This window comes from Cibotium barometz, chromosome 53 (genome assembly GCF_041138505.1).
Source record: "Cibotium barometz isolate CiBa-2024 chromosome 53, ASM4113850v1, whole genome shotgun sequence".
NCBI classification, from domain to species: domain Eukaryota; kingdom Viridiplantae; phylum Streptophyta; class Polypodiopsida; order Cyatheales; family Cibotiaceae; genus Cibotium; species Cibotium barometz.
The window spans coordinates 31,464,950-31,478,745 of record NC_141098.1 but is presented as its reverse complement, the minus strand read 5'-3'; the positions used below and the strand labels follow the sequence as shown (position 1 = coordinate 31,478,745).

General features: G+C 44.9%; 1 protein-coding gene across 1 annotated transcript in view; it reads right to left on the bottom strand.

Annotated features, from left to right (window-relative positions):
- LOC147608525 (uncharacterized) overlaps positions 1-13,796 on the bottom strand; it is an 81,412-nt gene that overhangs the window by 20,432 nt on the left and 47,184 nt on the right. Inside the window, exon 3 of the mRNA XM_086789239.1 lies at positions 5,480-5,615. Coding sequence (XP_086645365.1) covers positions 5,480-5,615 — 136 coding nt within the window. The remainder of the gene's footprint in view (positions 1-5,479; positions 5,616-13,796) is intronic.

Genomic DNA, 13,796 nt, shown 5'->3' with positions numbered 1-13,796 from the left:
GTATTTCCTAAGGAACTGCCATCGGGTTTACCACCTGAAAAGGCAGTAGATCATTGTATTGACTTGATCCCTGGTGCTCATCCTGTCAATATTCCACCTTACAGGATGAGCCAAGCTGAGAAAGATGAGTTGGCAAAACAACTCGAAGACTATTTGAGGATGGGCCAGATCCGTCCAAGTAAATCACCTTGGGGTGCACCTGTGTTGCTTAGGAGAAAGAAGAACAACACCTAGAGAATGTGTATAGATTACAAGAGATTGAACAAGCTGACAATTAAGAACCGTTATCCTCTCCCTAGATCAGATAACCTGATTGACCAGTTAGCAAGAGCAAAATATTTCACGAAGATAGATTTACGTACTGGCTATTACCAGATACGTATTCATGAAAGGCATGTCGAAAGAACCGCCTTTTGGACTAGGTATGGCCATTACGAGTTTCTCGTATTACCTTTTGGGTTAACCAATGCTCCAGCCACTTTCCAGCAAATGATGAACGATCTTTTTTGTGAACATTTGAGAAAATTTGTGGTGGTGTTCTTGGATGATATTTTGATATATAGTGGATCATGTTAGACACCTCACGATTGTCTTATCTATTTTACGACAGAATCGATTATATGCTAAATTAAGTAAATGTGAGTTTTTTATGACAGAAATCATTTACTTGGGACACAAGATCACTAGAGATGGATTGAGCATTGACTATGACCGAGTTCAGAAGATTCTGGACTGGCCTATACCGCGAATAGTGAAACAACTTCGTTCTTTTCTCGGTTTTGTTGTTTTTCTTTGAAAATCTGCGCGGAAGTACTCTCAGCTCACACTACCGATGACCGACTTGTTGAAAGGTCGTGGACGTAAGTCAAATCAGCCTATCACTTGAAATAACGATTTGGGTATGGCCTTCAGTTTTTTGAAAGATAAAGTCAAGGAAGCACCTATCTTAGCATTACCCGATCCTAGTCGGCCTTATGTTCTTGAAACTAATGCCAGTGACTATGCCATCGAAATTGCTCTATTTCAAGATGGTAGACCGGTTGCCTTTGAAGTAAAAAGCTAGACGACACTCAATCTCGTTGGCCAATCCTTGAGAAGGAGCTTTATTCACGCTCTCAAGGTTTGGAGACATTATTTATATGGCTCCAAGTTTGTCGTATTGACTGATCATCAGTCAATCAAGTATGTGTGGGATGCGGATGATTTGAGAGGAAGGAAAGCTCGTTGGGCTGAGTTAATGCAAGATTTTGATTTTGAGTTTCGTTATCGAAAAGGGTCCATGAATAGTGTTGCAGATGCGCTTAGTCGAATTAGAGAGGTGAATACTTTGTCGTTCACCGAGACTTCTACTGACTTATTTCAGTCATTGAGAGGGCTTTGCAAGACTGATAGTTATTTTGGTCCATTTTGGCAGAAGATCCAGGACGGGAGCTCATTGATTGACCAAGACTCGATGACTGAACAGCCTACCATTCAGGCTGTAGGAGGTTAGTGGATGATTCGGAATGGTTTACTATTCCGTAATGACAAAATTTGTGTACCACAGATCCCGGACATTAGGTCCAAGATTCTTAAGGAGTGTCACGACGCCCCTTCTACTGGCCACCCTGGGATACACAGGATGCTATCATTAGTGAAACACACTTTTTATTGGCCAAAGATGAAAGGGTATGTAGAAGATTATGTTCTCAAGTGTCAAATTTGTCAGGCAAATAAAGCTGAACGCTTTAGACAGGCTGGGTTGTTGCATCCTTTGTAAATCCCAGGTAATAAATGGGAAAGTATTTCCATGGATTTTATTATCGGATTGCCAAGAACACATCAAGGCTGTGATTCTATTTGGGTTGTGGCAGATCGCTTGACAAAAATGGCTAGATTTTTACCAACCCGGAAGACTATTACAGCTACGTAATCAGCACGGCAGTTTATCGAGCAATTGTTTAGACTGTACGGATTACCGCAAGACATAGTCAGTGATAGGGACTCTAAGTTTACGAGTGATTTTTGGAAACTTGTTTTTGAGAAGTTGGAAACAACTTTGAATTTGAGTTCCTCAGGTCATCCTCAATCTGATGGCCAGACAAAAAGAGTGAATCAAATTTTGGAGGATATGCTTCGAGCATATGTATCCAAAAGACAGAGGTCATGGAGGGATTATCTTCCTATGTTAGAATTTGCATATAACAGTACTAAGCATACGAGTACAAGTTTGTCCTTTCATGCTTATGTATGGTTTTCAATCTAGATCACCTGTTACAGTAGGATTCTCAGGACTTCAGGATGATGCAGCACGTAATTTTTTGCAAGATATGCAAGAAATGTTACAAGTTACGAAGAAATCTATTAGAAGTGCTTAAGACCGAGACAGATTTTATTCTAATAGACATCGTTCACCCAGAGAGTTCTCTGAAGGAACGATGGTGTATTTGCGAGTTCCGAAAGATTCCGAGACTTTACGGACAAGTCGATCTCCGAAATTATCCCCTAGATACTGTGGACCATTTCGTATTACGCGAAGGATTGGTTTAGTTGCATATGAACTGGATTTGCCTTCTCATGTGAAAGTTCATCCTGTATTTCATGTCAGTAGACTTAAGGAAGTATTGGGTGGAACAGACCAATTAGTTACTCCTCAAGAAATCATAGATGTCGAGGACATGACATTTGTTCCACACACGAACCTGAAAAGATTCTTGGATTTCATGAAAGAAGATTACGTAATACGCTTATCACGGAATACAAGATCAAGTAGAAGGATCGTGTTGAAAACGACGCTACATGGGAGACATTGACTACTCTTCAGAGAGATTACCTTGGCTTTTTAGTGAGCTCAGGAGTGAGCTCTTAGAGGAAGGGGAGTATGTCATGTGCACAGAGTATCTACCGTGTGCTATACGCACACAAGACTAGCTTCGAGGTTTGGGGAAGCTTGGAGCTAGGCAGGCTGATTAGCGAGCTGAGTTAGGGATAGACTTACGGGCGGGCACCCAAGTATAGACGGGCGGGCATCCAAGTGTGGACGCCCGATGACCGGCCAAGAGCCTATAAAAGGGTGGCCAAGGTTAGTCATTAGTCATATAGAGTCTCGCATGATTTGTGAGAGCTCTATGGTCTGGAGCTTGGATCTAGTGCAGACGTGCACTTGCTTTACGCAATCGACTGATGCGGGAGTGCTATGGGATATCCATAGTTGTCCTGCATGTGCTTGATGCCGGAAGTGCCTTCTTGTGATGAGGATTGTCAATAAAATTCTGCATATGTATTTGTTTTTCTTTCATAATGTACTGGAAGAGACAGGTGCTAGCCAATGGAAAATCCCTGGGGACCCATGAAGTTGTATTTGGAAGTAGAGTCCTTTTTGGTAATCTAACCATAAGGGGGGGGGGGGGGGTCGAGGGTCAATCCATCTTCTGGCCCCTAATGTGCTGTACTGTGCAGATTTGTCAGGTTCTTTTGTCTAGCATGCTTATGTGTATTTTCAGTTTTCATGATTGATAAGATTTTCCGTGTGCAGTTGCCCTTCTGTTTACATCATCCACCTCATGGGAGGTCACAAGGGCCTGTCGGCTGACAGCAGCAGACCTTGTGCAGCAACCGACCGGGGGCTACAGGAAGGGCAGTTGGTGTGGGCAGAACCAAAAGGCCAAACAGCATTTAAATCAGTATTTGTTACAGGAGTTTTGTCCATGCTACAGGCCGACAGCCTTAGTGCTGGCCGACTGGCATCCCACTCCCATATATAAGCATAAATCTGTATTCAGCCATGGACAATCAGTCATTCAGTTCATAATCCATCAGTTAGTCATACCCTCAGTAGAGCATATGTAGAAGGGGGCCCAGGTCACCCCTATGGGGCTGACCAAAGCCCTAAATCATGTATTAGTGCTAGCCGACTGGCATCCCACTCCCATATATAAGCATAAATCAGCATTCAGCCAAGGACATTCAGTCATTCAGTTCATAATCCATCAGTTAGTCATACCCTCAGTAGAGCATATGTAGAAGAGGCCCCAGGTCACCCCTATGGGGCTGACCAAAGCCCTAAATCATGTAAACATATGCTCTACTGAGGGTATGACTACTAACTGATGGATTATGAACTGAATGACTGCAAACATGATTTAGGGCTTTGGTCAGCCCTAAATCATGTAAACATATGCTCTACTGAGGGTATGACTACTAACTGATGGATTATGAACTGAATGACTGCAAACATGATTTAGGGCTTTGGTCAGCCCCATAGGGGTGACCTGGGGCCCCTTCTACATATGCTCTACTGAGGGTATGACTAACTGATGGATTATGAACTGAATGACTGAATGTCCTTGGCTGAATGCTGATTTATGCTTATATATGGGTGTGGGATGCCAGTCGGCCAGCATTAAGGCTGTCGGCCTGTAGCATGGACAAAACCCTTGTAACAAATACTGATTTAAAAGCTGTTTGGCCTTTTGGTTCTGCCCACACCAACTGCCCTTCCTGTAGGCCCCTGGCCGGCTGCTGCACAAGGTCTGCTGTCAGCCGACAGGCTGTTTGCTGCCAGCCGACAGGCCCTTGCGACCTCCCATGAGGTGGATGATGCTCATTATGATGTAATGCTGCTAATGCTCCTGATGATGATGATGATGATGACGACGACGACGATAATTTGTTGATGTAGCAGCTACTAATGATAACGAGGATAATACTGATGCTATAATGCTGAGGATGATGCTTCTTCTGACACTGACTCTGATGAAGATATTGACACTGACTCTGATGAAGATACTTCTGATGCTACTTGACTAAGCAAGGATTAAGCATGCTCATGCTGAAGATTAGCCATGGCACGGGCATGCACGTGACACCTATCCTATAGTTGGGATCCTTTTCTAGATAACATAAGAAATGAAATGACCTCCATCTCACTTATCATGTGTGGTTTCAATGTGTTTAGAGAGAGAGAGAGAGAGAGAGCAAGTGTAAGGTGATGACAATGTTTAATGCCTTGACCAAGTCTCTTCCCTTCAATATAAGAAATGAAACGACCTCCATCTCACTTATCATGTGTGGTTTCAACGTGTTTAGAGAGAGAGCAAGTGTAAGGTGATGACAATGTTTAATGCCTTGACCAAGTCTCTTCCCTTCAATACAAGGTGTTTGAGAGTACAACGAATTGAGTCTTCCTTTTGCTTGACATATAAGACCACGACCCTGCAAAGATTTTAACTGACGTTGTTCATGAGAAGGCTCCCATATCTATAAATATTTTCTAATATTGATCCTTGTGAAGATTTTATGACATGAGTTTCCAATGAGGAGCTTCGTGATACAACTAGGACTACCTGTTTTTCATCACATCTTGTGTCCTTTCTCTTATAGAATTTGAATGTAGTGTGAAGTAGAATTTAAAAACTCATGGTGAATTTCTTGGTTGATAATCAACTATATATGAGTAAAATTGAGTGTATGCACATACAGGAAATGAGTGAAAACAAACCTTCTTGATCAGTTTTACTGCTAGAATCTCGTAACTCCTTCAATCTTTGAGCCAATCCAGAAGCTCCACCTCCTTTTACAACCCCATCCTGTTTGGATCCATATACTCCAGCTGATTCTTCTCGAATCTCCTTTACCTGTAAATTAATACCTTAACCATGAATGCATGAATGCATGCAAGGCCACACAAAACTCTCTGAAATTCAACACGCCCTTCAAACACTAGTAAAATCAACTCCACAAGCCCAACATAAGTGGCCGAGACTTTAATACAACTGTTCCAGACTATATGAAGATCATACAAGCATATGGCTCAGCATATAATTCTAAAATCCCTTCAATTGTTTATATTTTGATGAAGATGTTGAGTAGCACTAACTAAAAGTAGCTGAAAATTCCATTGATAATAACAGACACCTAAAAGTTGCCAGAACTTTGCAAACAATTGTTGAATATGAGAGCTGTGGAATGGGTTATGCATAAATGTTCTGTACCTAAGGCTAATCTCAAGATTGAATTGATTAATCTATGGGGTAGGGGGCCAAAAGACTAGTAAGCAAGCCTATTATGGTGGCTAAGGCTCATCAAGTTAATAATCCCACAAATTTATAGGTATGTATAATTGATAAGTGACAATATATGTGGGGTGAGCCTACATAATGAATTATGGATTGTCATGCGACAGGATGGTCTGCAAGCGCCGTCGTCCTTCGTCATAGGACATTCCATTGATTAAGCTGCCCATCGCCATCGTCATGCACCTGTTGTACCTCCGTCCCAGTCACCACCACAGCTACAGTCATCACTATCCCGTCGTCGTGCGCTTGCTAGCCCTGACAGCTGCTGTCACCTATACCTACCCGGACCCCTACTCTACCCACCAGCTGCTCTTGCAGGACCTCACGGCGAGCTTGGGATGTATTGGAGACCATGTACTAGGCTAAGAACGAGGCCAGAGGTACCTTTCTTAAACGGGAGTTGGAAACTGTGTCCATGGAAGAAGGGGACAGCATGGCTGATCATCTTATGAAGATCCAAGATCTTGGCGAGCAGTTGCTTGACACTGATGAGGTCATTCTTGAAAAGGAGTTGGTCTCCAAGGCACTATCATATACCTCGATGAATCTAGGAACATGCCCAAATTCACCTTATAGGAACGTCATGTTATATACTCATGGTAATCCACCCACAAGACTACATAACTATCAACTCCACTATGCATAGTATGGACTAGATACTACGACATGCCCACTAACATCATCAGTGCCCAATAGTGGGTGTAGAACAATGTATCAAGATATGCTCTCACACACGCACTCCACACACATACACACACACACACATAAAGAGCATATATTCACACAAAGCCCCTCGTACTAAGTTTCTATCAAACCTCCGGAGATGCAAGGCTGACTCAACCATAATGAAGCCTAGCACTAAGGGAAGTAGCAAATAGACAGAATTAGTACAGCAAATAAGTAGTTGATAGGGCATCACTACAAGAGACTGTCACAAAATTCCTCATTGCTTCTAATTTCTGTTGTTCATGTGTGGCATATGGAGCCTACCATGACATACATGTATGGCTTGTGGAGCCTGACATGGTGTGTTTGTATGGCATATGGAGCCTAACATGGTGTGTTTGTATGGCTCAAGAAGCCTGACATGACATGACAGTACATGTATGGCTCATGGAGCCTGACATCATGTGATTTTCCGGGACTAGCTATCCTCGTGATCTTCTGTATTTATGTTTTGGGAAGATTCCGGAAGGATCCTGAAGCCCTGAACACTTTACTTGATACAACTGAGCAGATGGGTGTTTCTTCCAGTCTAGCTGCACTCATGTGTGTACATGACTTTGATTTTATATTTGGATGACTTGTCTTGTTTGCCTATACAGTGCCTGAGATTACTACCTGTGTTGTTCATGGGGCCGGGGTCGTCTAAGCATCCTATGGACATGTATGTGCACACCTATTTGGAATTGACAGGTGGTCTACATGTGTTTTGCAAGTGGTAAGTGTCCCTAAAAACCCAATTTACAGCTTTATGATTTCACATACTAATATTTATTAGTGCAAGTCCACACTCACTTATAAGTGACCAGACAACTTATAAGTCATTCACACTGGGCAGGACTTTTTTACTGCATGTGGCAGCCAAAAGGTGGGCATTGGACCTGATTTGAGTCATCTGCATGTAGGCGCCCCCTCCTGGACCTAAAAAGCACACGCTTGAGTTATTATTGGCGGAGAAGCTCGAGTTTGGACATGCGCATGCTTTTCTGGTGCACAAGAGAGCTGGTTGACCAGATCTGGAGCCTTCTACCGCCATCCACCACGACAGATATCAACCAAGTGTGAGGAGAAAGCTGGTCGACTTCTTCTGGAGATTTCTCTGCTACTAGCCGGCTGTTTACAGCCCTGAAAAGCTGCTGGCCAGGAAATCTGGAAGAGGATAAGAGCTGGTTGATTTGTGTGGGAGACATCCTCTGCTGACCTTCCGGCATGTAAACTTCTGCTGGTCTACTTTTCCTGTGGCTACTGAGAGCTGGTCGACTGCTGAAAACAGCCCCTCAAGGCTGGTTGATTTGCTATGTGAGCCAAGCACATGGAAGATGGAGTTACAGGGCTGTCCCAGGCTGATGTGGGAATGCTATGGGCTGTCCATGGTTGTCCTGCATGTGCTCCAAGCCGGGAAAGCTCTCTTATTCTAAGGATGAGCATCAAATTCAGCATATGTTTTGCTTTTGTTTTCATATTGTACTGGAAGAATCAAGTGCTAGCCAGTGGAGAATCCCTGGGCACCCACAAGGTTGTATCTAAAGGAGACTCCTTTTTGGTAATCTAACCATAAAAGGGGGGATAATGATCCACCGTTATCTGCTAGAGGGCTGAAGATCAGCAGGATCTTGATGCTTTGATGAATGAGCTTGAAGAGCTCCGTGCCTTGCAAAGGGACCCGGATGTATAGAGGGTTATTGAGTCCAAGTCTCAAGTTAAGGCAAATGTGGTCACTTTTAATGCAATTGTCACAGATGGGGATTGAGAAACCTTGTGAGATGGCTGTTGCTTATTTGAAAAGCCGTGGCAATGTTGTTTCCGATGATGAGGGCAAGTGGGTCTTCACACGGCAACCTCGCAAGCAATCCCGTGAAGGGAATTCTGATGATGTGAGAGGACATGCAGCCCAAAACAGTGATGTGAGAGGGCATGCAACCCAAGCAAGTGATGTGAGTGGGCATGCAGCCAGAACAAATGTTATGAGAGGGCATGTAGCCCACGCAATTGTTATGAGAGGGCATGCAGCCCGAGGGAATGATGTATATCGACATGCAGCCCGGGCAGATGATGAAGGGTTTTCAGCCCATATGAGAGATGCGGAAGATCTTAATGCATTGTCAGTGATATCTCCACCATCTAGGTATGTTCATGCTCCTAGAGTTCCATCCCAAGTGGAGGGGTTTTGCACGGGAAAACAGCCCTAGGGCTGGACATCGCCGCCATCGTAGACATGTCGATAGGGATGATGAACAAGAGAGACGGGATGCTCGGCTCGGCAAGAAGACCAAAGAGTTCAAGTCGAGGGACAAGGACATAAAATTCGAGAGCTATAATGGACAGCTGGATACCACCAAGGCACTTGCATTCATAAGGCAATTTGAAATAGCCTTTTGCACTAAGGACTTCACAGAGAAATCTATGCTCAGGCATGTGGAAATGCATCTTAAATAGACTGCAAGTGATTGGTGGATGGCAAAGCTCTTGGATAGAACCGTTGCTCGTACGTGGAGTACTTTCAAGGAGCAACTCTATGATCAGTTCATTCCTCCTCACTTCGAAAAAGATGTACGAAAGGACTTCGAAAAAGATGTACGAAAGGAATGGAATTGGCTAACACAGGATGAAGGTGAGTCCGTTTCCTCATATGTCTCAAAGTTTTGGCAGAATCTTCTCAAGGTCACACCTTTCATGACGATTAGTGAGGATGAGAAGAAAAGAAAATTTGAGTCAGGGCTGCAACGAATCATCCAGAAGAGCCTTGCAGTGTATCCCCACACCACTTTACACGAGTTGATATATTCAGCTACTATTTCTAAGGAACTACATGGCAAGGGAGCATCAAAAAGACAAGAATTTAGCTCATACAAGGAAAAATTCAGAGCTGGAAATGTGCAGAAAAGGAGTGAACAACCACCTAAGTTTATGCCCGATGAGTCCAAGGATGCAAAAGGGGGGCTCTGAAAAGAAGCCGGGGGGTAAAAAGGATGATCCTAAGCTGTCCAAACATCACATTTTTGACTGCATGAAAGAGGGGAAGTGCTTCTTAAGTGGGAGCAAGGATCACATGAAATCTCAATGCCCCCAGAATGCCAAAAGGAATAACGTGTAGGATGCAAAAAATGTTATATCCGATGTACAGGGTAATTAATACTGCACATGAGCCAAAGAGCATCATTTTATGCAAGGTTTGGGGCAAGTTAAAGGATCGAACTGTCAGAATGCATAGCAGAAATGAAGACAATTGCTGTGGAGAGCAATATACAGATGAAAGAGAGAGAGAGAAGCTATGTAACTATACTATATATACCAATAAATCTCAAAAAATATACATGATGGAGTGTGGGGGCAAGGGGCCATTTTATATGGCCCCTGGCTGCTGGTCGGCCAGCCCATAAACAAGCCGACAGCAGCCTAGCTACTCACGACTGCCACCTAGACCAACAAATACCTGGTCGGCCAGGTACATGCAATCGGCCAAGACTACAGGACACAAGTCAGGTAGAGAAGACACAGTCGGCCAACATCTGGGGCAGCCGACAGCCCATACATAGCTCCAGAAAAATAGGGAAAAAATACGGAGAGTGAGGAAAACTGGGAAGACACTAAATACGGGCGGGCACACCCACAACACAGGCCCTGACATAGTGTACAGACAGGAGATGACTGCTAACACCCCCTCTCAGCTCCTGGATGTGAAACCAACCCCAGTGAGCTGGAGTGCCGTCGGAGCATAGCCTGAGGTAGAGACTTCGTGAAGAGGTCCGCCGTATTGTCCTCCGTCGAACAATAAAGAAGCAAGATGTCACCAGCCAAGATCTTCGCACGAAGAAAGTGATATTGTATCTCTATGTGCTTGGTCCGAGCATGGAAGACCGGGTTCCGAGTAATAGCGATACAGCTTTGGTTATCGCATTGGATGACCATGAGCTCCTTCTGTGCAAACCCAATCTCGCCAAGCAACCTCCACAGCCACACAACCTCGCAAGCAACACCACAAGCAGATCGGTACTCTACCTCTGTCAACGACAAGGCAATAGTTGGCTGCCACTTGCTGCTCCATGAAACAGCTCCTGAGCCGAGGGTAAAACTGTAGCCTGATGTAGATCTCCTCGTGTCTGGATCCCCTCCCCAATGTGAGTCACTCCAACCTTGGAGTCAAACTCGTTCCTTCGTTTCACCTCACGTGGTGTAGAAGAGTCCAAGATCCTTCGTACCCTACCGCAAGATCCGCAATCCTGCATCCCAATGAGACTTCAACGACGTCTGCATAAACGAGCTCAACAGCCCCACAGGAAAGCTCAAGTCCAATCTGGTGTTCAGCAACCAGATCAATGAACTAACTAGCTTCCGGTACAAAGAGGCATCAACTGGCTCACAAGGATCATGTAACGCGCAGAAGCTCTGGGAGTCTTCTTTCAGCCCTAAACACTACTTGCAACATGCTGATGCAAAACGCAGATATAGAGAGAGAGTAGAGAGAGAGAGAGATGTGCTGGAAATTCAGTATATTTCATATGGTACAAAAAGGGTACTTTGCTACAGCCCTAGGCTGCCTTCATAAAAGGTGGTAAACACCCTAAATCTGGTGTCACCAATTGGGCGACCATTTGGTCCATCTCCAATTTTTGCGTCTCGTTCACTTGAGGCCAGGCCGGTGTCTCGTGTGAAGAGGCCAGTATTTTGCTGACATGGACGGGAGCCAGAATAGTGCCACCCGTGTGTTAGCAGGATGGTGTCGTATGGACGGGAGCCAGATCAGTGCCACCCGTGTATGACCTGGACTGTGTTCGATCCATGGGACTGTCACGCCATGGAAGAGCCAGTATTCGTGCCGTGTTTTGCCTATGGGACTGTCACACCATAGGGAAACTCGTGCCTGGAACTGTGTCTTACCTATGGGACTGTCACTCCATAGGAAGACCAGATTTTTATGTCGTGCCAGTTTTGTGCCGACAGATATTTTGTACATGTTCCATGAACGGGAGATATGTCCATGTTACTATTTGCACATGCACACATATTTTGCATGTTTGAAACTGTTTTCGCATGACATGTATTTGTGTGTTTGCCTGCTTGACGTGTTACTTACTGAGCGGGGACGCCTGCCAGTGAGTCGTGAAGTCTGCTCTGTATTCTGACGAGTTTTAGTGCATGTGAACAGGTGGTAAGTATGTTACACATGTTGTTTTAATATTTTATTCTAACCCCTTTGTTTTATAAGGTTAGGTGTTCACATTTATTTAAAAGTGGGCACCCCCTTTGGGCACCCACTTTGGGGCCAAGGTGGGGAGCCCCACTTTTAAGTGAATGTGGGGGTGGGCATGGTCACCTACTCCCACTAATCCCCCCACATGCATGCGTGGGTATCACTAAGGTTAACTCCACATGAATATTATTAAAAGCTCCCTCCTTCAAGCGTGGAAAAAAACCAATCGCTTCCTTCAGGCGTTTATTTCACCAACCTGCGCCTCCTCTCTGCTGGCGACTGAATTTGCAGCAGGCGGTTGCCATCTCTCCCTCTGGCGCATGCTCTTCATGAAGGCGATTGCATCAGTACCCTTGGTTGCTGGCTGCGCCTGCCTCTCTACAGGTGGCTGAGTATAGTTACAGGCGGCTCTATCTTCTCCTACAGACTGCTCTTCCTACGCAGAGGTGGCTGCCATATTCTACTGTATGGCTGCGCTTACTTTACCAGGCGGTTGCTGAATCTTCCATGCTGCACCTCTACAAGCGTTTGGTCGCCACTCCATAGGCTGCGAATACCTACATAGGCTGCAGCCAGGCGCCTGTGTACAGCAGCCAGGCGCCCTTCCTCTTACAGGCGGCTAAACCATTCATCTGGCGGCTGTTTATCCACTGGCTGCGTTGCCTTGTTCCTTTGCAAGCTAACGTAGGCCATCTTCAGCAGCATATTACAGCAACCAGCTGTGTGACGTTAGTAGCTGTGTTCCTACAAGAGAACTTTACCTCTCCTAAGGCGGCAGCTCCATCTTCTTTTTGGTTAAAGGTTGTACTTCTTTTCCATTGGCGGCTACAAGAAGTCTTCACATCTCTTGGGTGGTTTCAAAGTCTACACAAACACCACAAGTTTTGGTCTTCCATCAACCAACTACAAGTAAGTGATTTTCAGATTTGAGTAAAGCATTTTATGTTTAAATCTGAGAAGGGATTCATCCTTCTACGGCCACACCCGTTCGGTGCCGGGTTGTCCAAGCTTTATTGGAGAACCTCGGTCCAAAGGTGCTGAGATCGGGAGAGCCAGGCGTTAGTACGAGAGCGCCTGTTTGTGCGTGGTCTCGGAACACCAGTGGGGCGCTCTCCGCGGAGTCCAGTGAAAGCACAGGACCGTAGAGATTGGACCACACTAGTGGTCGTTCTGCTTCGAGCTTCTACATCGAAATTCGAGCCTACTTGTTTGGTACTGTTTTCATATGTACATGGACATTATCTGGTTCTTGGAACCCATGGAGCATTGTATTCATTAAATACTCCCAATAAATATATCATATATTGAGGGGGGGGTCGGCCCGTTCCGGCCCCAGTGCTGGTGTCCATCTTTCCATTTCATTTCATTTAAAATTTCAAGTTGTTTTAAGTTGTCCATTTCAAATTTGTGGTTTTAAAGTTGTGCTATTAAGCGTGTGGGTGTCCAACGGAGTCTTTCCCACTTGACGGGATCGGTTTCATTGGTATCAGAGCACGGTTGTTTCCCTCTTCCTAGTGGGGAAACGAACCTGTGTACTGGACATCCCGCTTTTAGCAAACTTAAAACACAATGGACAGCCAAGGCAACCCTTTGGAAGTGCCTAATTCGAGGGGTCCATCTAGTGCTTCTCGTGGGTCTGATGCCCTGCGTGGTAGGCACAAGCCCCTTGAAAGGGTTCTTGATAGTGAATCCAAGGGTCAACTGTCTCCAGGAAAGACAGTTATGCTTGAACAAGAGCCTGATGCTATGAGGGCTGAAATGGAACATATGAGAAAACTTTTGCAGGCTCAAGAGCAAGAGTTAAAGTTCTTGCATGAAGATCCCCA